At 57.3% G+C, this 24,130-nt stretch overlaps 2 protein-coding genes across 5 annotated transcripts in view; both read left to right on the plus strand.

Annotated features, from left to right (window-relative positions):
* Positions 1-16: 16 nt before the first annotated feature.
* LRRC8A (leucine rich repeat containing 8 VRAC subunit A) lies at positions 17-24,110 on the plus strand. Of its 4 annotated transcripts, XM_080667852.1 has the most exons (5): positions 17-143; positions 3,607-3,713; positions 4,597-4,655; positions 15,014-17,178; positions 22,274-24,110. In XM_080667852.1, the coding sequence occupies exons 4-5, from the start codon at positions 15,022-15,024 to the stop codon at positions 22,547-22,549; spliced, it is 2,433 nt and encodes an 810-aa protein (XP_080523978.1). In that variant the 5' UTR covers positions 17-143; positions 3,607-3,713; positions 4,597-4,655; positions 15,014-15,021; the 3' UTR covers positions 22,550-24,110. The 4 variants fall into 4 exon arrangements, with proteins under 4 accessions (XP_080523978.1, XP_080523977.1, XP_080523979.1 ...); XM_080667851.1 differs by lacking the exon at positions 4,597-4,655; XM_080667854.1 differs by lacking the exons at positions 17-143; positions 3,607-3,713 and adding an exon at positions 4,020-4,038.
* Positions 22,274-24,130, plus strand: part of PHYHD1 (phytanoyl-CoA dioxygenase domain containing 1) — a 17,189-nt gene continuing 15,332 nt past the window's right edge. The window contains exon 1 of the mRNA XM_080667871.1: positions 22,274-22,904. The gene's annotated coding sequence lies outside the window, so the exon portion shown is untranslated. The remainder of the gene's footprint in view (positions 22,905-24,130) is intronic.

Consider the following 24,130-nt stretch of genomic DNA (forward strand, 5'->3'; position numbering starts at 1 on the left):
GTCACTTCCTGGGCGGAGGAGACTGAGTGGTGCAGTGAGGGACAAACAAAAGGAGGCGCCGGAGGGGCCCGGAGACCGGTGGCCGGACTGAGCGGCGGGGGCCCAGGGGCTGCCTGCTGGGCGGCCGGGCGCGGCGGGCCCAGGTGAGTGGGTGGGGTGGGGGAAGGGCCGCGAGCTGTCACCTCTCAAAACCCACTCCTACCCGCCCGCCGCTAGCTGCCCGGCTCCAGGCATCCGGGCAGCTCCAGCGCTCCCACTGGGGCCGGCTCCCTGGGGCCTCCCGCGGCTGGTCTTTCTGTCTACGTCCTGCGTCCGGCTTCCCCATTCCTGGGGTCTCTGCGGCCGCACCCTCTCCCCGGTGCCGCGGCGCGCGAGCCCCCTCCCAGGCACCCCGTGCCTCCCTGCGCTCTACATACTGGGAGTTTCCGCCTCGGCTCCCCCAGGTCCCCTTGTCATCCCCTGGGTTCCCCCAAATCCTCACCCCTCCACACGCACACTCCCCGCTCCGTAGAGGTTCCACCTCTGGGCTCTCCCCTTGCCAGCTCTTTTTCATGTTCAAAGGTTCCCCCTGCTCTCTTCTCCTGGGCTCCCGACCCCTCCTTTCCCCTTGGGCCCCTCCTCCTCTTGATCCGGCGGGAACAGTTCCCCGACTTGGGGACAGGGTCCCCGGCTAGGCTCTGGGGCCTGTCTGGGCTGGGGTTCCCGAGAAGACGGGTCCTGGTTCTGAGGCCCTGGAGTCTGCTCATGTCCCGTGCATCCAGATGGGCCTTGGGGGCAGATCTGATTAGGTCCGGCTGGTCCGCTATGGGGGAGCTGGAGATCCCGCAGAGTTGGCTCCCAGGCTGGAGGCACATCGCCCAGGGTCCTAGTGGTTCATGATGATTCTGCTCCTTTTGTTGACGGCTTCTTCCCCTTGATCTGGACTGGGATGAACCAAGATTGGGCTGGTCCCAGCTGATGCAACTGCTGCCTTTTTTGGAAAGGAAGAGGATGGTTGGGGGTGTCTGGCAGCCTCCCCCTGGTAGGGACTTGGCTGAAAGGGTGGGGCCGCCCCTTGGTGACCACAGTCCCCTGACCTACCTCTTCCCTGCCCTGCCCAGGGAGCCTTTTGAGGATGAGGAGGGAGGGAGCTTGGTGAGGGAAAGGGAATTTGGGCCTAAATTGGGGAGGAAGGATTTGGAGGAGCTGAAAGCCTCCCAGGGGCCTCTCTCACCTTTCCAATTAGGACCCCCTAGAATCCCTGCCACACTGACTCCTGCCCTCTGAGCAGACAGACTGGCAGACAGACAGACCTGAGGCAGACAGGGGAGGTCTGTTGTTCATGACACTTCCTGTGTAGGAGATGGAGGAGTGGGAGTTTGTTCAGATCCGGGACGGGGCAGTGCCCATAGCTCACTCACATTGGCGTTGCCTGTGTGAAGGTCAAGTCTTCCTCTGGCTCACCAGGGGAGGCGAGGGCAGATGACTTGTGCCGGAGGCTGGCTTTTCGGGAGATGCTGAGCATGAACGACATGATGTCTGCCTCCCTGTGTTCCCAGCTTTAGAGATTCTTTGGGGTTGGGTCTAGTGCCCCTCTGCCTTGAGGGGCTGTGGGACACAGAGCAGGGGCTGAAGAAATCTTCGTGACTCCCCCTGGAAGGCACCCAGACTGCTTTTGTTTTCCATCCCTTTGGCACACCCAGGAGGAAGCGGTGTCCTCTGCAGACTTGGAGTGGCCTTGCTGGACAGTGGGGCTCCTGAGGTTTAACCCTGATAGGTCAGAACTCGGCGATGTGGCTGGGCATGGGGTTGCCGCCTGGACCTCGCTGGTTGGTAGGAGTTGGAGAGAAGGAATCAGTCTGATTCCCGACTCCTCCTGAGAGTGGAGGGGACACTGAGTGGGGAAACCGAGGCATAGGCAAATGGTCTAAGACCTCCTGAGGAGTCCGGTGGGATGGACGTGGCACCCGAGAGCCAGCACACCCTCTCCATCCCCGGCTCATGGATTCACTCTCGCAGTCATCCTTTAGGAAGTGCCTGGCCTGGCCCAGGAGCGGTGTGAGGAGAACACAGTTCCTGGCCTGGTCTGAGTTGCAGTCTCGGAAGAGAGGCAGACAGGAAAACATTGCTGCAGCTTAATAATAGAAATATGACGGAGCAGCCCAGAGGAAAGAGGCATTAGCGAATATGTAGGGGGTGGTCACTGTGTTTCCCAAAAGAGGAAGGAGTGGAAGAATCAGTTACAGGGAGTCCAGAGGCTGGGCTTCTAGTCCTGAGATGCCACAGACAAGTGCCTGGGCTGCGTAGTATGTACCCCATCCTTGCCAAGGAGGGCAGGGCGGGGGGAGAGGCTGGCTTAGATGGCCTCTGGCTTCTGCCTAGCCCAGTGGTCGGCAAACTCCTTAGTCATCAGAGCCAAATATCAACAGTACAACGATTGACATTTCTTTTGAGAGCCAAATTTTTTAAACTTAAACTACTTCTAATGCCACTTCTTCAAAATAGACTCGCCCAGGCCGTGGTATTTTGTGGAAGAGCCACACTCAAGGGGCCAAAGAGCCGCATGTGGCTTGCGAGCCGCGGTTTGCCGACCACTGTCCTAGAGCTTCTCTAGGGGCTTTCCTGCCTGGTTGCCATCGCCAGATGTGGGTTTACTGACTTACTGTCTCCCCGTGGGGCTGGAGAGACCACCCTCTGCTGCTTTCCTCCCAGCTCAGTGCCTAGCACCGAGTAGGTGACAAATGCTCCAGGGCACAAATGGTTGAGAGGCGCCACAGTCCCTCCTGGCACCCTTCAGGTTACTTTGTCGGCACTGCCCCCGCCTCCTTCCTGCTGACTCCTGCTTATCCTCTGGCTTTCCCCGATGGCTGGGCCGCACTCCCAGCGCCTGGCTGATGTAGATGCTCCCCTACCCCTGTTGTTGTCGGAGTACACTCTGTCCCCACCCTGCTCACTTGTCTTGTTCATTCTTGTGGACATTTCTGAGCAGAGTGCTGGCATGTAGTAGATGCTCACTTAAATGCTTCTTGACTAATAGATAATGGTTGAGCCTTGTGTTTTGAGTTGAAATCATGTGTCTGGGCTGAGGATTTGTCTTTACCTGGGTCTGGCTCACCCCATAATAGCTCATCTCTCTCCACATCCCACTTCCAGCCCTGGGTCTAGCCAGGTTGACCCACTCAGCATTCTCTAGATGCCATGCTCTTTCCCCTCTGGGCAAACAGAGGGGAAAGTGCTGTTCCTTCCGCCTGGAATGTTCCTTCTCCAACTCCTACTCTTCCTCAGCAGTCAACTCAGACAACACCTTTTCCAGGGAGCCTTCCCTGACCCCGTCAGTGCGGGTCTCGGCTTCCCTCCATGCTCCCATGGCTTCCTGTGGAGGAGATGGAGGAGTGGAAGTTTGTTCAGAGGCTCTGGGTTCCCCGCAGCAGGGCCCTGGGCTCTCAAGAGCCACTTGTAACTGTCGACTTGGCATCTCCCCAGTAGACTGTCTGATTCCCTCTTGTCACCCCAGAGCCCAGCTGAGGGCCTGGCACCAAGCAGGCACTCAGAAAATGTTGGCAGCACAGCAGGTAACCCTGAGAGTCACACACATCCCTGCTGACAGTAGCTCTTGCTTCCTCGTAGGGAGGCAGCTTCCATGGAGCGAAAGAAATGCCAGGACCCTGCCCAGACAGAAGTGGGCCAGCCTCAGCACCGACAGCCAGCACGCAGATAGCAGAGCCGTCCCCGGGGTAAGGACTGGGCCCCTCTCCTGCAGGCCGGCACGGCCTCCGCTCAGGTGCCTTCCCCAGCCTGGGGAGCAAAGGGCAGTATCTCCTCCGTCTCTGCAGTCCTTTGCTCTTCTCACTGTCAGTCCCGGGCGTCTAGGGCAGAGGTGACAGAGGACAGAATTCTTCCTGCTCCTCCCAGCTCAGCGGCCTGCTGAGTAGTATGTGGTTGCTGTACGCTTCGAACGCCAATGTTAAGTTTTGTTCCAACCTCTGGTTTTTCTCCTTCAGCCCCGATCTTGTCAGTCTGGCTTGTTGGGGATACTGTCTCATGAGCACGTTTCCCAAGGTGGGTTCCACGGAACGCCAGTTTCTTTGGTCACAGTGGAAAACAACAACTTGTCCTTGCTACGGGACTTCTCAGAGCCTTGAGTGCATTGAAGTGAGCACGATGAGTCTCTGGGAAGGAGCGAGCCAGTCGTGTTTCCCCACACTTACTTGATCGTGTGGGTGGACCTCTTTGGGGACTAGCGTTCCTTGGCCTGTGCTTTGGAAAACAGTTCCTAAAGGTAGGGGAATGCACTGGTCAGGACCAACACCTTGTAGTCAGACCTGGGTTTGCGTTCCAGCTGTCCCCATAAGTGACTGGGGACCGCTGTGAGCCTCGGTTTCCTCGTGGATAAAAAGGGGGTAATGTCAGCACCTCACCTCCCTTTAGGAGAGTTTGAAGATTAAATATGCTCATACAGGGAGAGGCACTTAGCTGAGTGTGTGTCCCAGAGCTCGCTCCCTCATCGTAGCGGTGTGTGTATAGACTGCTCTATAATTTGGAAAACACACCTTCACCAATGATCTCCTCTGATCATTTGAGGGAGCTCAGACAGTGGCTTTCATCCCCATTTTACAGACATGGAAGCTGAGGCTGAGAGGGAAGAAGCAGTTTACCCAAACTCATCAGGAAAGAAGGTAGGGACATGGGGCTTGAACCTGATCCTGGAATCCGGGGCCAGGCTCCTTTGCTCTGAGCCCCAGGCCTCCCTGATCCACCTCCCACCTCGGCTTTCTGTTAAGGAAAGCCTGGCCCTCCCTAACCCGGACTTTAAAAGAAATAATAATCTTGTTGTTACTATTTCGTAATTACCAACATAGTTGCATGTTCCTTATGTTTTTACAATGTTTTGGTTTTAATGTCACATGGAAAGTGAAAGTCTCCCGAGGTCCCCTCTCCAGAAGTGTGAATGGGGAGGGGTATATTCTTCCACATGTATTACTACTATTTGCTTATTGACCCAAAAGCCCGTCCTGTTACAGCTGCTGTTCACCGCTTGCTCTTGCTTCATTAATGGTTACCCCTGGGCCTTGCTCCCAGGCAAGGGGAGGTCTGAGAGCGTGTGTCCTGTCTGAAGGTCCCGACACTGGTTCTCGAACCCACGCCCCTTCCTCCCTTCCCTCTCCATGTGGAGGTTCTGAGGTGTGTTGGCGCATTGCAGCCGCAGAGGTGGGTGGGAAATGCCTGGTGTGTGATTTTGTTGCCTCTCCTGTTTATTGGGACAAGGTCAGCAGTTCAGGGCCCTGCCCTGTAGGAGTTTCCTGTTGGTTTTGAGGAACTCTGTCCTGCAGAGAGGGAGGCCTGAGCTGAAGTCTCTGGCCAGCGATGAGCAGGAAGCAGCAGGTCCTACTTATCTGAGATCAGAATTCCTCCTCCGTGCCAGGGACGGCGTGGAGAGAATGGCATGGGCCGGCCTGAGATGTCTGGCCTTTAGGTTTTGGTCTCCCTGACTGCCTCAGGCTGGGGGGAGGGGGGGTAGTTGGGAGGTTGAGGGGATACGCACGAGTTGCTGCGTTTGCCTGAGTCTGGCCCTGACTCAGTTTACCCTGGCAGCTCCTGGCAGAAACCCTGGTCTTGGAGCTGTTGCAATGCTGCTTTCAGGTCTGAGCCCTGAGGGTGGGCAGATGAGAAGATGGAGGGGCCGCGCTGTGACTTGGGTCTAAAGATGCTCTGCTGGGGCACGTGGCAGAGTTCTCAGGCGTGTGGCCTGGAGTTGGCCTCTGCCTCCACCTCCCTCCTTCCAGCAGCAGGGCCTTCTGGCCCCGTGGTCGTCCTCCGTGGCCGCGATCTGAGCCCTGGGCACCGTGCTGGGTCATGACATACATTTGCACCTTCCCTCCACAGCCACCGGTGGAGGTGGTGTCATCGTTTTACAGGCCAGGGACAGGGCTGGCAGGGACAAGGGCTCTTACCCAAAGTTGCCTTAACGGCAAAGCCAGGACCCAAACCTGCTTCTGTTTGCCCCGGCAGCCTGTGCTTTTCCCCACCTCCCGCTTTTCTTTTTCTCCGGTTCTCAGGCGTGGGGCGGGGGTACTTCCGAGTCTCCTGGGAGCTTGTTGAGAATGCTGGTTCCCCTGACCCCAGCGCCCCGGGGACCTGCAGGCAGAGCCTGGGAGCTGGACCAGGAATCTGTGCTTGGAAGAAGCTCCCAGGCTGTCGCGAGGCCGGTGGTCACTGACCAGGGCGACTCTTTCAGCCCTGGCCCCACCTCTGGTGACAGAGTCCCTCTGCCCCAGAGCCGACGCCCTGGGTTTGAAGCCGGCTGAGCTCCCCTCAGGACCGGGGTGTTAGTGACCTCCCGGTATGTGTGTGTCGGGTGGGGACGTTTAACCTTCCCTCCTCAAGGATGTGTGGGGCTGCCGTTCCCAGAATAACTTTCACTGCCAGCCACAGACATCCCCGCTGACTCTCCTGATGCGTTTCTGCTGCATCTCGTAGCAAGTTCCACATTCAAACATCTCTCGAGGGCTGAAAACCTCAAAATTAAATAGACAGCTACCATATAGCCTCTGCCTGGAGTGACGTTCCACGGGAGTCAAAGTGGCTGTAAAATTCCACAGCCCTCACGTGCCAACTGGACATCTCAGAGGCGCTGCCAAACTCACGCCCTCTAACAGTCGGGGTGTCGGCAGGTGCACTGACCGGGGGTGGGGCGACCTGGCAATCCCATCCTTCCAATCTCCCAGCTGGTGCCCTGGTCAGCATCCCAGGGAGCAGCCCCCTTGGCCCCAGTCCCCGGGGTCTCAGCAGAAGCTGCATCGGCACCTTGGCGGCTCCTGCCCACGTGCTGTAACCTGTCCAGAGGCAGTGCTGTGTTTTCTGTCCTCACCCAAGGACATTGTAAAAATTGACTTTAGAGAGAGGAAGGGAGGGGGAGAGGGAGAGAGATTGATCAGTTATTTCCTGTACGTGCCTCGACTGGGGGGGTCAAAACTGCAACCTGGGAATGTGCCCTGACTGAGAATCGAACCCACAATCTTTCTGGCGTACAGAGAGAGACCTGGGCTCCATGCCTCCCTCAGAAAAAGGGATCTTGTTCCAGGAAGCATCTCCGGGCCTGGGTGCCTGGCAGGCCCAGGAGACCAGCCTTTGAGGCGGATTGACACAATGGAAAGTCAGATCTGGGGGGGTCTTTCCCACACCCAGTTTTGTGTCCTTGAACAGGTCACTTAACCTCCCTGAGCCTCAGACTTCAGATCCTTAAAGGCCCTGATGAAACTTACCATAGCAGCCCTGACCGGTTTGGCTCAGTGGATAGAGCGTCAGCCTGCGGACTCAAGGGTCCCAGGTTCGATTCCGGTCAAGGGCATGTACCTTGGTTGCGGGTACATCCTCAGTAGGGGGTGTGCAGGAGGCAGCTGATCGATGTTTCTCTCTCATCGATGTTTCTAACTCTCTATATTTAAAAAAAATACTTACCGTAATAATAACAGCAGAAGTTTCTGTGGATTGCCTGCTTTAGTCCTCATCACCACCCTATAAGGAATGGACTCATCAGCCCATTTTACAGATGAGGAAACCAGAGTCCTGGCAGGCAAAGTGGCTTTCCAAAGGTCGCACACTGGAGCCACCTATTGGTTTGGGTGGAGCTTGGGAGCTGAGGCACAGGAAGTGCTGGGTGCCGTGTCAGTAACCAGCCGCTCTAATGCCAGCCTGGAGGGTTGGGGGGAAGCCCTCACCTCCCGCTTGGCCTCCTGCTCCCGGTGGGGGAAGTCCAAGGTGGGTGTCCCTCACCTGCACCCTTTATCCCTAAGGCAGGCCCCGCCCTTGCAAGTTTGCAGGAGGACAAGCCTGTTTGGGAGGCCCAGCCCAAATGTGAGAGCAGTTTGGAACTGAAACTTGTTCCCCTCCCCCCTCTGGCCCAGAATGTCTCCCCTTTTCCCTTCCCGGGGAAGTGAGGGTGTGCCCTTCTCCGCAGGGAGAGTGCCAAGCCAGGCAGCGCCCCCAGCCCACAGCTGCTGACTCACTCCAGCTGGGTGTGGGGGCCTAGAGGGCAGTGCCTTGCGCTTGGGCGGGTGTGGGCTGTGTGCACCATATGACAAGGTCACCTCCTCTCTCTGGCTCTGGGACCAGAGGAGGCTGGGGGCGCTGGCCAAGGGGCAGATTCACAGGCTCAGAGCCCTCCTGGGACAAGGCCAGTGACCCATTGTCTTCCTGGGGCCTCTTGGAAATGGCCCTGCCCCCTCCCTGGGAGAGTGTTGGAGAGACAGCCTCCCCCCTAGCCTCTTGCCTGGGAAGTCTTCCCAGCCTCTGAGCTTCAACAAAAGGCTCTCTGTGCCCTGTTTACCCGCTGTCCTGCCTGCTGCCACCGCTCAGGTGTGGAACCCAAATCTCTGAAGGCTGCAGAGGGGCTGGAGCTTGCTGGGTGGTCTTACTCCGGGCCTGAGGGGGCAGCGTGCCATTTCTTTGACTCCTGTTCTGTCCATACGAAGCTGAAGGAGGAAATCAACATCGGGGCCCAGGCTTGATACCCAAGGGGTGGTCCTGGGGGCCTCTAGGTATCTGGTCTGGCCTGTAGGTATTTGTGTTTGCAGCTCAGCCCTCACCTGGGTGTCCCCCCACCCCCACCCCCTTGAATTCTGGGAGGTTTTCTGCCCTGGCAGCTGGGTGTGGTAACTATAGCGTGCCTTCCTGTGTCAGACATTGGGTTCACACGATAAGCATCATTTTACCTGTAATCCTCACAATAAGCCTCTGAGGTAGCGACCATAATAGTCCCTTTTTTACCGTTGAGGAAACTGAGGCTCAGAGGGGAAAAGCTGTGGGTCTGAGCTCACCCACCCTGAGACTCGCTTCCCCCGGTGAGGACTGTGCCCTGGTGCGTGCCTGCTCCCCGGGAAGGGCAGGCAGGAGCGACTGGCCTTTTTCTAACGCAGGATGGCAGGTACTTCTCGTAAACTTTTACGATCCTCAGAAACCACACAGTGAGGAAGGCCTTTGGCTTTTTCCTCCTTATAAAAGTACCAAATTTGCCTGGCCCAAATGGTGTGGCTCCATGGTTGAGCATTGACCTATGAACCAGGAAGTCGCGGTTTGATTCCTGGTCAGGGCACATGCCTGGGCTGTGGGCTCCATCCCCAGTGGGGGTTATACAGGAGGCAGCTGATCAGTGATTCTCGTCATGGATATTTCTCTCTCTCCCTCTCCCTTCCTCTCTGAAATCGATAAAAATATATTTTTAAAAATAAAATAAGTAATTTGCCTGGGGTCATGGAATTGTTTCATGGCAGAGCTGGATTTGAACCGGTGTCTCCCCAACTCCAAAGCTCTTGTTCTTTGCACTCCTGAGATCAGCCTGCCGCCCCGGGGAGGGTGGGGCCCCTGGGTTGCTTATCTGACTCGCAGAAGCAGGGATGCTGCAGCCCTGCTGCAGGGACCGGAGCCCACTTCTCCCTGCCTTGTAGGCACCGTGGGAAGGGTCTGGCTGCACCCTACCCACTTCCACTTCTCCTTGGGGGCAGGGCAGGATCAGGAGGGCAATGCGGAACCAGCTGGATCCTCGAGGCCACAGGTGCTGCTGCACCAGTGAGCAGCAGGCCAGTTGGAAGGAGGAGCTGAATGTGCCCTGGCACCCAGTCCAGTTGCCACTGCCTCCAGCTGAGCCTGGCAGGTGTGAGGGCCAGAGAGGGCCAACCGGGATGATTGTTTTGGTAAATTTTGTATGAAATAGTTTAAGCACACAGGTATAAAACTAAAACACATGTTTTTATATCCAAGACTTAATTTTTGCAATAATTGCTTCCGATCTCTTTCTCAAATTATTTCAGGCACAATTAAAGTATCTTTTCCAACGCCATTTTCTCCCCACCAAGTGAAATTATTACCTTGATTTTGGGGCCCACCATGCATGTTTTTATGCCTTCACTACACATGGCATACACATGATAGAAAACCTTACGTAATGTGTGTATCGGTCTATAGCTTATTTTTAGTTCGTTGTTTTTGAGGTCTGTCTACCCAGGCAGCGTTTTCTTTGCTTTCCTATTCAGTTGTATGATTACAGCAGTTTATCCTTCCCCCCCTTGATGATATTTAGCGTGTTGCTGACCTTTTGCTGTTAGGAACAGCAAACTCTTCCGTGAGCATCCCTGTGCGTGGCTTCACATGTATGTGTAAAGCAGTTCTCCGAGAGCTGCAGCTCGGAGCAATTGCTGGACTGTGGGACCTGTGTGCCCAATGGTCCTCTAGGAATTCAACATTGCTGCCAGGCAAGGGAGTGAAACGGCATCTGGTTGTTAATTTGCATTCCCTGATTAGTAGTGAGATTAATAGTTACTTCATACATTAATTTTCACTTGCATTTTTTTCTTTAACTTGTCTATTCATATATTTGGTCATTTTTTTTCTCCAATTGATTGTCTTTTTTTGTTTTTAATCCTCACCTGAGGGTTTTTAAAAAAATTGATTTTAGAGAAAGAAAGGGAGGGAGGGAGGGAGAGACAGACAGACAGACATTGATGCGAGAGAGAAACATTGATCTGTTGCCTCCCATAGGTGCCTCAGCCGGGGATCGAGCCCGAAAGCTGGGCACGAGCCCTGACCGGGAACGGAACTCGCCACCTTTCGGTGTGGGGGACAGCGCTCCAACCAACTGAGCCCACCGTCCCGGGCTCGGTTGCCTTTTTCTAATGGCGCTCGGCGTTCTGTGTTTGATTTGTGATCACACACCCCTTGGTACCTTGACCACCTTTTACAAAATATGGGTACATCTGTGACAGAGTCTCTGCTCCCTTCCAGACAGGGAAACTGAGGCCCTGGCAGAGAAGCCGTTTCCACACCTCTGCTAGGAAGCACTGCTGGCTCTGGAGGGCTAAGCGAGGGAGGAGGTGGGAGGCACTGCTGGCTCTGGAGGGCTAAGCGATTGGCCAAGTTTGGGAAACACTAGCTTAGAAGCCACATTCCCCTGACTCTGCCCCCTTTCCTTCCATGCTCTCCTGACCACACCCGGTGTGTCCCAGGGGCAGCTGTCAGGTGAGGTCTGCTCCATCTGAAGGGCCTCCTGGAGGAGATCTGATGTGAGGGTGCCCTCTGTAACTTACAGGCAAATCACTTCTATCCCTGAGCCTCAGTTTCCCTACCTGTAAAATGGGCATGAGGAATATTATCCAGCCCAAAAAGGAAGGAAATTTTGATACATGCTGCAGCATGGGTGAACCTGAGGACATTATGTGAAGTGAAATAAGCCAGTCACAAACGGACAAGTAGTGTGTGAGTCTACTGATAGGAGGGCCCCAGGGTTGGCAGATGGATGGAAAGGGGAATGGTGGTTGCCAGCGGTTAGGGGGTAGGAGAGCTTGGGGAGTTAGTGTTTAATGGGGACAGAGTTTATGTGACTGCACTTAATGCCACTGAACTGTACACCTAAAAATGGTTAAAGTGGTAAATTCTATGTTGTATGTATTTTACTACAAGAAAGAAGTTTGAGGAGGAAAATGGCACCAAAACAATGTGCACCCCCTGGGCTTGGGAAGCCTCTGGGCGTGGCCCTCAGTCCGTCTGGGGGCGGGGAGCTGCTCTAACTGGGTGTTTGGGTGTTTAGTCACCTTGAGTCACCGGCTCCTGGGGCGGGTCGGCTCCTCGCCTGTGGGGATCCATCGCTTCCCCAGGGGCCTTGGGGTTGGGCTGCTTCCTCCCTCTGCCCTTGCAGCCCAGGTCTGCAACCGAGGCTGCCTCTCCTCCCTGCCACCCCCTGCGGCCCACCCCCTTCGCTATACCTACTCTGGCCCTGTGCCCCTCTCAGGGCGCTCTTGAGACCCTCTGAATTTATTGAGCACCTACTGTGTGCTGAAGACTCCTGACCCCAGTGAGCATCTGGTCCTCTCGCACGTGGTGAAGAGCTTGAGGAGAGTTGTGCACCAGCCAGAGCTGACTGCCCGCCCCACTCTGCACTAAGCTCTGCAAAGCACCAAGGTGCATGGACTCCTCCCGGCAGCCCTGGGAGGTGCCCTGCCCTTGTGTTTGTGCAGAACCTAAAGCTGCCAGCCAGTGCAGAGCTTGCCCAAGGCCCACTCCCTGAAGCCTCCTCAGCGCCAGGTTGGCATCCGTCTCCTCTGCTGTGGCCACAGGTGCCCCCCCCTGCACATGGGGTCCAGTTATTCGGGCACTCCTCTGCCTCTCCCACCCCGTCTCCACACTCACACTGGACCTAGAGGCCCCTGCAGTGGGGGACACACCTTGGTCACTTTTATTGCTCCACAGGATAAGCCAAGGGCTAAGCAGAGTTCAGGATGTGCTTGGAGACCAGGTGTTTTGGGGGGGCGGGGGGAGTAAGAGCCAAGCATGCTGGGACAGAACAGACAGGACTGTTTCTGCCCTTCTGAGCCTCAAGCTCCCTCACCTGGAACCAGAGCTGTGAACAGTTCCCGCCTCAGAACCAGGAGTCGGGAAGGCAGCATGTGCAAAGCTCAGGATAGCAGGGGCCCAGAGGCCTCCTCACTGTGAGGCTGGGCGTTCTCGGTCCTGACACACCCACTCCCCTCTGAAACCACATCCTGCCTGGTCATAAACTGCCTCCACCACCCACGCCTGACATCCTGCATGGCCCACTCATTCTGGATTCTCCAGGGCAGGCTGCCGCAGGCCCTCAGGCCCTCTCCTCCTGGTCCCTCTTCTCTTCCGGTCCCCCGTCATTGGGTGTCCCCCTGGAGGAGGACTCGGGGAGCCAGGAGGGCGGGTCGAACGTCTGGGTGTCTCGGCTGGAGGCTGGCTACTTGATTCAGCAGGCCCTCCCCTGGAGTGCCACTTTCCCAGGAGTGTGGGTGGTGCGGAGCCAGCTGGTCATTAGAGGGCCTGGGCCTTCCTGTGGCTCGGCACTCTCCTGGCCCGTGCCTCTTGGCCTCACCAGGAGGCTGACCCTGGGATGGAGCCACCAGGCCAGGGCGGAGCTGGTGTCTGCTGGCCCTGCAGTGACCTGAGCTCTGGGGGGTGGGGAAGCTGCACTCCTGTGCTCTGTCTCTTGGGACCGCTGCTGTGTGGGGCCTCGGGGCAGGTGGAGAGAAGGACAGACTTTGGAAAGGACCCGAGCAGGGAGGTAGACGGATATTCGGGGGCATGGTCTCGGCTCTCCCCACAGTTGGTAAGAGTGACGTTGGGCGGGTGACTCAACCGCTCTGGGCTTTAGTTCTCCCATCTGTGGAATGGGGCTGAGATAGGCCCTCCATCCTGGCATCTAAGGGGTTCCACGAGAGGACCCCATGGTGAGGGCTAGCTCGGTGCCTGCACACGTCCGTCTCAGTGCCTCAGTTTTTCCACAGGGTCCTGTTTTGCTTTCCTTCTGTCCTCCCCACGCATCCCAGCATGCTCTAGAAGGCCAGGATGGGAAGTTTGCAGGGAAGCCCTGTTTCAGGAAGCATTTATTACTGTTGTCATTATTTATATTATGAGTAATCAAAATAAGGTGGCCCAGTCCCATAACCTGGGCTCCCTGTTCCTCTCCCAAGAGAAACAGATCCATTTGTCAAAACACAGGCTCTAACCTTCGTTTAAAGTCTAGATTACAAAGTAGGGTGTAAAGTAAAGTCACCATTTTATTTTAAAAAATATACACAGAAAGGACTAGAAGGTTATTACTCATTGAAAAGTTAACAGTGCTAACCCTGGGGGTGTTTTCACAGGGGATTTCAGTTTCAGCCTCACGCTTTTTGTATTATCCCAGGCCTTCTCCCGCCAGCATCCCGTACCTTTCTCATCCCATTCATCTGACACTGCTCGTTACAAGAGCACTGTGCCGTGGCAGAGCGACCACGGAGGAGAGTCCTCGCACACGTTTATCCTGTGGCCCACCTCCTGTACGCCGCTGGCTGGAGTTCCTGAATGTGGCTTCTAAGCTAGTGTTTCCCAAACTTGGCCAATCATTAGTGTCACCGAAGTCACATATTAAAAAGTCACCCCCTGCCCTAACCAGTTTGGCTCAGTGGATAGAGCGTCGGCCTGCGGACTGAAGGGTCCCAGGTTTGATTCCGGTCAAGGGCATGTACCTTGGTTGCAGGCACATCCCCAGTAGGAGGCGTGCAGGAGGCAGCTGATCGATGTTTCTCTCTCATCGATGTTTCTAACTCTCTATCCCTCTCCCTTCCTCTCTGTAAAAAAAAAATCAATAAAATACATATTAAAAAAATAAAAATAAAAAGTCACCCCCTGCCCCACCCCCAAAAATCAAATTCCTGGCTTTTCCCGAGATCCGCGGAACTGGACTCTTCTGGGAGAGACCCTGCTGCTACTGCTTTTAATTTCTTTATACACATACGTGGACAGACAGCCAGAGATCGTTTTCCATAGTGCATAGTCATGATCTTGTCCTGCTTCAGGCCGAGAACGTCTCGTTCTCTTGTCCCCTCACCCAGGAGCTCCTCCGTACACCTACGGTGTGTGTCCTCCGGTGCCCCCAGGGCTCCCAGATCCTGTATGGACATAACTGTACGCACACACTTAGGCGAGCTCAGACTTCCCTGTTTGGTTTACAAAAGTGAGCCCCTTCTTCTGCATTTGGCTTTTCTCAGACTCTGCAGAAATCTCTTCAGGTCACTGGCGCAGCTTCCCGGCAGCTGGTTCTGAGTGAACTGGTGGTTTCAACAAGGCCCCTCCAGTCGGTCTGATCAGTAAGAGCAAGCATGTCAAACTCAAAGGCTAACACGGGCCAAATAGACGAGGCATACGGCCCACGGGCCACTAGTTTTACATGCTTGAGTAAGAGAATAGGGTCTAGCCAATATCCCGAATGCTCCTGTGAGCCTGAATTAGCCATCTGTCAGTGTGGGTCCTCATCTCAGTGCTCAGTCTTCCTGTCTGTGAAATGGGGAGGCTGCTTGCCGTCCCCCGCAGTGGTTTCCGGAGAAAGGCTGATCCGGGGGTCGCCCCGCGAGTGGCAAGGCTGTGACTCCCAGCTAGACTCGAGGTGGAATTTGGGGCAACGAGTCCATTGTTTCCTTCCCTTGACCCCTGGGTCCCAGAAAGCCAGGCTACCCTGCAGTAACCCCCTCATCTGGGTGCCTTTCAGGTTGAACCATGATTCCAGTGACAGAGCTCCGCTACTTTGCGGACACACAGCCAGCGTACCGGATCCTGAAGCCGTGGTGGGACGTGTTCACCGACTACATCTCCATCGTCATGCTGATGATCGCAGTCTTTGGGGGCACACTGCAGGTCACCCAGGACAAGATGATCTGCCTGCCTTGTAAGTGGGTCACCAAGGACTCCTGCAACGACTCTTTCCGGAGCTGGGCAGCCCCCGTCCCAGAGCCCATCTACCCCAACTCCACTGTCCTGCCGATCCCTGACACCGGCCCCACGGGCATCAAGTACGACCTGGACCGGCACCAGTACAACTACGTGGACGCCGTGTGCTATGAGAACCGCCTGCACTGGTTCGCCAAGTACTTCCCCTACCTGGTGCTTCTGCACACGCTCATCTTCCTGGCCTGCAGCAACTTCTGGTTCAAGTTCCCGCGCACCAGTTCGAAGCTGGAGCACTTCGTGTCTATCCTGCTCAAGTGCTTCGACTCGCCGTGGACCACGCGGGCCCTGTCGGAGACGGTGGTAGAGGAGAGCGACCCGAAGCCGGCCTTTAGCAAGATGAACGGCTCCATGGACAAGAAGTCCTCGACTGTCAGCGAGGACGTGGAGGCCACGGTGCCCATGCTGCAGCGGACCAAGTCTCGGATCGAGCAGGGCATCGTGGACCGCTCGGAGACGGGCGTGCTGGACAAGAAGGAGGGGGAGCAGGCCAAGGCGCTGTTTGAGAAGGTGAAGAAGTTCCGGACCCACGTGGAGGAGGGGGACATCGTGTACCGCCTCTACATGCGGCAGACCATCATCAAGGTGATCAAGTTCATCCTCATCATCTGCTACACCGTCTACTACGTGCACAACATCAAGTTCGACGTGGACTGCACCGTGGACATCGAGAGCCTGACGGGCTACCGCACCTACCGGTGTGCCCACCCCCTGGCCACGCTCTTCAAGATCCTGGCGTCCTTCTACATCAGCCTGGTCATCTTCTACGGCCTCATCTGCATGTACACGCTGTGGTGGATGCTGCGCCGCTCCCTCAAGAAGTACTCCTTCGAGTCGATCCGCGAAGAGAGCAGCTACAGCGACATCCCCGACGTCAAGAATGACTTCGCCTTCATGCTCCACCTCATCGACCAGTACGACCCGCTGTACTCCAAGCGCTTCGCCGTCTTCCTGTCCGAGGTGAGCGAGAACAAGCTGCGGCAGCTGAACCTCAACAACGAGTGGACGCTGGACAAGCTGCGGCAGCGGCTCACCAAGAACGCGCAGGACAAGCTGGAGTTGCACCTGTTCATGCTCAGCGGCATCCCCGACACCGTGTTTGACCTGGTGGAGCTGGAGGTGCTGAAGCTGGAGCTGATCCCGGACGTGACCATCCCTCCCAGCATCGCCCAGCTCACGGGCCTCAAGGAGCTGTGGCTGTACCACACGGCGGCCAAGATCGAGGCGCCGGCCCTGGCCTTCCTGCGCGAGAACCTGCGGGCGCTGCACATCAAGTTCACGGACATTAAGGAGATCCCGCTGTGGATCTATAGCCTGAAGACGCTGGAGGAGCTGCACCTGACGGGCAACCTGAGCGCCGAGAACAACCGCTACATTGTCATCGATGGGCTGCGCGAGCTCAAGCGCCTCAAGGTGCTGCGGCTGAAGAGCAACCTGAGCAAGCTGCCGCAGGTGGTCACGGACGTGGGCGTGCACCTGCAGAAGCTGTCCATCAACAACGAGGGCACCAAGCTCATCGTCCTCAACAGCCTCAAGAAGATGGTGAACCTGACAGAGCTGGAACTGATCCGCTGTGACCTGGAGCGCATCCCCCACTCCATCTTCAGCCTCCACAACCTGCAGGAGATCGACCTCAAGGACAACAACCTCAAGACCATCGAGGAGATCATCAGCTTCCAGCACCTGCACCGCCTCACCTGCCTTAAGCTATGGTACAACCACATCGCCTACATCCCCATCCAGATCGGCAACCTCACCAACCTCGAGCGCCTCTACCTGAACCGCAACAAGATCGAGAAGATCCCCCCCCAGCTCTTCTACTGCCGCAAGCTGCGCTACCTGGACCTCAGCCACAATAACCTGACCTTCCTCCCCGCCGACATTGGCCTCCTGCAGAACCTCCAGAATCTGGCCATCACAGCCAACCGGGTGAGTGGCCCGGCCCTGGCTCCGCATGCGGGGGGCTGCCGTGGCCCGTGGTGGGGGTGCTCAGGAGGCCCAGTGTCTTGGGACCTCACCTGTGGTTCCCAGAACTGCCTTCAGGAGCTTCTGAAAATACAGACTTCCCGGCCCCACTCCAGACCCGCCAAATCAGGACCTCAGTTTGGGAGCCTGTCTCTGCCACAGAATGCTGCAGTTCTGCCGGGAGGGATGTGTGGTCACGTGGGGTCTGTCCCCAAGGTGCCCTGTGCAGGTTCCTCATAGGCAGGGATGTGCAGCGGCAGGAGGTCCAAGGCCTGTGGTTCTTTCTCTGTCCATCTCAGGGTTGGGGTGTGGGAGGTGGGACTTAGCCTGGATCTAGCGGTATTTCCTCAGCTTGTCCCAGACCAGATTTGGAGCTGAAGGGTCAGTCTGGGTCCAGCAGGAACCGGAAGTGTGGTGGCTGCTATGTGCCGAGGGGAAGCGAAGCCGCCTCCACAGCTCCTAGTGCGCTGCTCTCCCCTCTCCCCCGGCATTGGGGTGGTGGAGGGCAGAGTGGGGCTTGATTGGGGCTGACTTGTCACCACCTGCTCTCTGGAGAGGATATTGTGCAAACCGTTTGGGAGGCCACGCCCTGGAGACGGTTGCCATGCCTGTGCGGTGGCCCCTCGCCTGGCTTGGGAAGCCCCCCACCCAAGGCCCCTCCATAGAGGCAGGTGGGTGGGGTTCAGGGCAGGGTGCTCCTGCGGTTTTGTGGTCTGGCCTCTGCAGTAGAGCAAAGCACAGCCACCGAGGAGACCTCCCCGCTACCCCTCCTAGGCCCTGCAGGGAGGCTGACAGTGGAAAGAACAGGTTGTCTGAGTCCCTGCTCGCAAGATGGAGACTCTCCGGAGTTCCGTGGCCAGGGGCTGGGACGCCCAGGACGGGGCCGATTCAGACACCACTCCTGCGCCTCATCGAACGCAGTGGCATAGAGCAGCCCCGTTGGTTAGAGCCTTGCTGTGTGTCAGCCCTGTGCAGGGCAGTGTCCCTGCATCCCCCATGTCCCAGCAGCCCCTGAAATGCCCCTGCCCAGGAAAGGACACGCCTCTCAGTGTCACTCAGACTGGGGAGTCCAGGTGTGCCATTTAGAAGCGCCCCCTCTTCCCTAAGCCTCTCTGACTGCAAACAGCCTGTCTCCATATATCAGAGATGGTGGCACATCCTGGTCCCCTCCCCCACGTTAGGACTGTGAGAATACCTGAGAATGAACAAGGGAGAAGGTCAGATCCCAGGTGGCTTCACCTTGAGAATCTGCCCCTAGAGCCGGGCCAGGTGGTTGCCCCAGCCCAGGGCTTGATGGGCCCTCCTATCAGGCTCCCCATCCTGTCCCCTACCCCAGCTGCTCACCCCAAGTGTGCCTGTTAGGTCATGTCTGCTGGCCGAGGTCACCCTCAGGAAAGGAGCTGGTGGCAGGCAGGCATGCTGTCCTCAGGAAGGAGACCCTCTGACACCCTGTTCAGTGCATTGCTTAATCACATCCTGTCCCCGCCCCCTGGAATGCCGGGGGGCCTTACAGGGAAAGAGCTCACTTCGCCAGTCCTGGTCAGGCTCCTCCTTTTAAGCTGGAGCCCCTCTCCGTCCTCAGGAGCCTGATGGTTCCTTGTGGGCCACCGGGCCTGCAGGTAGAAAAGCAGGGGTGGGGGTGGCCCCGCTCAGGCCCTTGACTAGCGTTTTCCCAGGGGTAAACTGGTGCTAAGGAGAACCTTGACAAAGCAGGCATTCATTTGTCCACTCACTCACTCATTCACTTGTTCATGGACTTGGCAGATGTTTTTGAGCACTCTTAGTGTGAGTGAGGTGCTGGGGACACGGGCATGAACAAGGCCCACGGTCAGCCCATCCTGAGCTCACTGTCTGGTGGGAAAGACACTTGGCGCAACGTGGCAAAAGCACAGAGTAGCCTCAACCCACACTAACCCAGGGCTGTGGGCCTCTGGGAGGAAGAAGGTTCCACCTGGCCCTGCAGGATGAGGAGGAGTCAGCCAGGTGAGAAGGGGAGGGTCTAGTAGGTCCTGTCCCTGGAGTAACTGAAAGCCGAAGGGGAGGAGGGGAAGGAACGCGAGCAAGGGAAGTCCAGAGGAATTTGGACTTTCCCTGAGGGCAGGCCCAGGCTGTCCACCAGGGCTGGGAGGAGCATCCTGTTCCTCCCACTTCCCTTTCAGTGAGCGAATCTTTTTTTTTTTTTTTTAATATATTTTATTGATTTTTTTACAGAGAGGAAGGAGAGGGATAGAGAGTTAGAAACATCGATGAGAGAGAAACATCGATCAGCTGCCTCCTGCACACCCCCTACTGGGGATGTGCCCGCAACCAAGGTACATGCCCTTGACCGGAATCGAACCTGGGACCCTTGAGTCCGCAGGCTGATGCTCTATCCACTGAGCCAAACAGGTTAGGGCAAGTGAGCGAATCTTTATTTCATTCCCATTCCTCTTACCAGGCCAGACTCAGGACAGGACCTGGGCTCTTTCTGTTCAATGCAGATGTTCGCTGAATTCTTGCTGATGAAGTGAATAGAGGAGCAGGCTGACTTGCAGTTTAGAGCTTGCTCTTGCTGCCCCAGGAGGGGCGGGTTGGAGGGGGCCAGGTGAGCAGAACCGTGCTGATAGAAACCCGTGTGGCCGCAGAGAAGGGGGGCACGCCTGCACTGGCAGAGGCTGCAGGGATGGGGAGAGACAGGATTTCCAGACTTTGGGGTAGAACCCACAGAATGTGGGCTGGTTTGGTGACTTGAGGTTTCTCACCTGGCTGCCTGGGTAGATAGGTGGAGGGTCATTGAGACAGGACACAGGAGGCGGCGCAGGTTTTCAGAGAGGAGATTGTATGTCCAGTGCTGGGTGTCTGGGGCCCTGGGACGTCCAAGAGGCCATGATGAGTCAGCCTAACGCTCAGGTGTCATCGCCCAGGGCTGGGGGAAGGAAGGAAGTCTGGCTGGAGCTTCCGGTTGATGGCAGAAGAGCAAGGCCAGGCAGGGGTGTGGGCTCGTGGCACGTGAGGGGGTCAGGGAAAAGGGGAGCGGGTTTCAAGGGTGGATGGGGAGGAAGCTGGTCACAGCGGGCTGAGGAGAGATGGCAACTTTCCAGATAATTGTTGGGGCAGTTGGAGAATGATGGAGCAGCCCCAGAGGCTTCTGGGAGGTTGTCTTTTTCAAAGATCAGGTAGATTGGAGGCCACTTCAGTGCTGGTGGGGGAGCCACTGAGGTCCCTGAGGAGGTGGGACAGAGCAGGACTGGGGACGAACAATACCTCAGGAAGGAGGACGGGAGCCGCTGCAGCCCCCCTCTTGTATCTGGAGAGAGTTCATGGCTGGGCAGGGAGTGTTCTGGGAGAGGGTTTTCAGGGAGGCAGCTCTGCATGTGAACCCCGGCTCTGCCACTCACCTCCGGAGCCTTTCCCGGGCTCTGACCACTGCCTGTGCCATCAGAGGGTGCCACTGTGGGGGCAGTGGGGTGTCTGGGAAGCTCTGGCCCCTCAGTATGGCTGGAGCCTGTGTCCCAGCTGCCCTCTCACCTTCAGGTCCCTGAACTGGCCCATTCCTGACCACTGGGCACAGCGGGGCCATTTTGGAAGCCCACGCCAGGAGTCTCCTTTAACATAGCCGGTGTCCCTCCTAGCGTGGCCTCCGCCCAGCCACAGCCACACCAGTTTCCTGCTGGAAGGACAAGTTCATCACCTGGAATGAGTGTCCTCTCCCAAAGATGGCCGAGAGAGCAAGAGCCTCTGAGGTGGAGGCCCAAGTCGGCCCCGAGGCCCCGCACAGATCCCGGCCGAGAGGCATTCTCAGGTCAGCCTTTCCATCCCGCAGCCGGGACACAGAGGCCCAGGCAGGGAAAGGCTTTGCCAGGCCCGCCGAGTGCCGCGTTTGGCAGAATGGAGCTGTGGCGGGGCTCTGAGTCAGCGGAGGCAAGGCTGACCCTTCCTGGCTCTGCACGTGGCATTTCACTTCCCCAGCCTTGGCCTCCTCGGCAGGACAATGGGGACAGGGGCAGAGCAGCCTTAGCGCTGGTAGGATTCCTCCTGTGCGTTACATCTGAAGGAGGTCATTTTAGGACAGACTGGCTCAGTAAGAACGCGTGTTGCGAGCTGACACTCGGAGAAGGGCAAGCGAGAAGCTGGCCTTCCCTGTGTGCCCGCAGGCGGCGCGTCCCCGCTCGGCCCCGTGTTTGCTCCTTGTTCCACCAGCAGTGCAGACACTCAGCAGAGTGTGTGCTGTTGAACCAGGTTCAAATGTTGACGCCCCCTTCCAGGTGCGAACCGCCGGGCAAGTTAGCTTCTCTGGGGCCTCAGTTACCCCATCTGTAAAATGGGAAGAGTGTTTACAGAATGTTTATAGGTCCTTCTAGGGTTAAAAGAGTTAAACCTGACTGAGTACTAAGCTAATGCGTGTTGCCCATTATTCTGCTTTGCAAAATCAGAAAGAAGGGACTCTGACTTGCCACTGGGCTCCGTGCACTGGTGAACAGCTTGTGACTTGACAGGAGAGAACTGAGGCCCAGGAAGGGGGAGTGGCACAGCTGGGATTCTCCGCCTGTTGGCGAGCTCTCCCGGTTCTCAGTCAGGTGCTGCTCTGCTCTCATAAACTGCGCTTCACTGGACAGGCCCGCCACAGCCTGGCTCCTGGTGAGCCCTGGCTGGTGGAGAGGGGGTGTTGATAGTAGCTGGCTAGCGGCATCTGCTTCTTAGGGTGCCAGGTGCTGGAGACAGCGGGGAACAAGGTGGACCCAGTCCTGCCCTCTCAGAGCTCAGAGTCCTGGGGTGGCAGGTGACCAAGCAGTTGCACCATGGGGAGAGCAGTACTGCGGGGCACATGGGTGCCAGAGATTACTCAGGAGGCCACGGAAGGCTCCTGGAGGATGTGGCCACAGAGCTGAGACCTTAAGTGCAGGTGGAAGTGAGCCAGCCCTTGGCCCAGATGGTGCTGGTGCCGGGGCCCCAGGGAGCTGGACGGGCCTCAGAGAAGGTGCCGGGGCCCAGGGGAAAGGGGGAGGGAGGGAAGCCTTGGACCCAGAGGCCCTCAGGTCTGAGTCATGCCCACCTCACCTTCCCCCTCCTTTCCCTCTAGATCGAGGCACTGCCCCCGGAGCTCTTCCAGTGCCGGAAGCTGCGGGCCCTGCACCTGGGCAACAACGTGCTGCAGTCGCTGCCCTCGCGGGTGGGCGAGCTGACCAACCTGACCCAGATCGAGCTGCGGGGCAACCGGCTGGAGTGCCTGCCCGTGGAGCTGGGCGAGTGCCCGCTGCTCAAGCGCAGCGGCCTGGTGGTGGAGGAGGACCTGTTCAACACGCTGCCACCCGAGGTGAAGGAGCGGCTCTGGAGGGCCGACAAGGAGCAGGCCTGAACCGTGGCGGATCAGCGAGCACAGGGCTGGCCCGCAGTGGCCAGCAGTGGGACCACCGGGGCTTCCTCCGGCCCAGGAACCCAGAAACTCTAGGACAACTGGCCCAGCCGCTCGGCCAGGCAGGAGCCTGGGGTTGGACGCGAGCTGGGCCAGGGCGCCTGGGCAGTACCCGAGGGGCTGGCCCCTTTTCTCCCTCTGAGACTCGCGCCCCTGCAGGCGCCTGTTGGGGAGATAGAGACCTGTAATCCGTCTCAGAGCGCAGTGTTTGGACAATCAGGGCCTCCTCCCTGGAGGCCATCTCTGCCCCAGAGGCTGAGCCCATGCCAGAGGTCCAGGGACATCGACTTAGCTCTTGGTATTTATTTTTCTCCACCTCCCGCTCCCTCCTCCAGATAACTTACACATTCCCAAGAGAACAGCTCACATGGGGGTGCTGGAGGAAGAGGGGGCTCTTTTGCTTTTCCTTCTGTGGCGCCGCCAGCATTTAGTGCCCACCCGGACTTGAGCAGAGTGGCCAGGGCGAGCCAGCTGTGGACGGTCACCCTGTGGGGCCAGGCTGGGCTCGGGGGCCCAGCCCGTGGAGAGCAGGCCACCAGGTGGGAAGGCCAGGCCTGGGGCTTGCCTCACCCGCGTTGGATTTTTTTTTTTTTTTAAGTAAAACATTTTTTAAGCTTTGAACATGGAGGGTTTGGGTATTAAAAAGAAAAAACTTAAAAAAAAAAAAAAAAAGACACTAAAGGCCAGTGAGCTGGAGTCTCAGGGTGGGCGCAGTGTCCCGCGGAGCGGAGCGGAGCGGCAGGACTGAGTGTGTTTCCTTCCCCCGGGGTATCTTCCGAATCTGGTGACCTTGGTCCAGAGTTCTCTTTGTTCCTCTCCTCCCCTGGGGGCGGGGGGGGGGGGACTTTTCTGTTTTGTTTTCGGTGTCTTGTTTTCCTTCTCCCCCATGTGTCTTGGCAGGCGCTCACTTCTGTGGCCGCTGGCCAGAGGGAATGTTCTGGAGCTGCCAAGACGGGAGGAGACTCGGGCTGGCTAATCCCCGGGCGAACGGTGCTCCATCCTCCCTGCCCCTCGTCACAGTGTTACGGAGCCAAGAGGGGCTGCCTCGCGGACTCTGCTCTCCCACCTCGTGTGTCATGAGTGTGCCCAGTGCCACCACTCGCCCCAGCTGCTTCTGGCAGCACAGACTGTGGGAGGAGGCGGGGCGGCGGGTGGGGAGGTCGCCCCGGGAAGAGCAGGCTCCCCAGGCTTGGGTTCCAGTTTCTGTCCCAGGCGCCTGGCGCACGTGGCCCACTCAGCGCCTGGTGGTGAGAAGCCACCTCACTTTAGATCAGTCAGCGGGGTCCCGCCTTAGATCAATCACTTGGACACTAAGGCACGTTTTAGCGTCTCTTGTCTTAACGATTACGTCTCTCTGTCCATTTGTGTGTTCTGCGTCGCGTCATTGAATGTTACCCTCAGAAATAACGCACACTAGCCTCTGACAACCACGAAGCAATCCGTTACCTGTGGGTCTGAACTGTAGACTCGTTCAAATATCAAATAAATCTGTAACAGAAAGTGATCTTTGGAGGGCTCCATGTG

Source organism: Plecotus auritus (genome assembly GCF_963455305.1).
Source record: "Plecotus auritus genome assembly, chromosome: 5".
NCBI lineage: Eukaryota > Metazoa > Chordata > Mammalia > Chiroptera > Vespertilionidae > Plecotus > Plecotus auritus.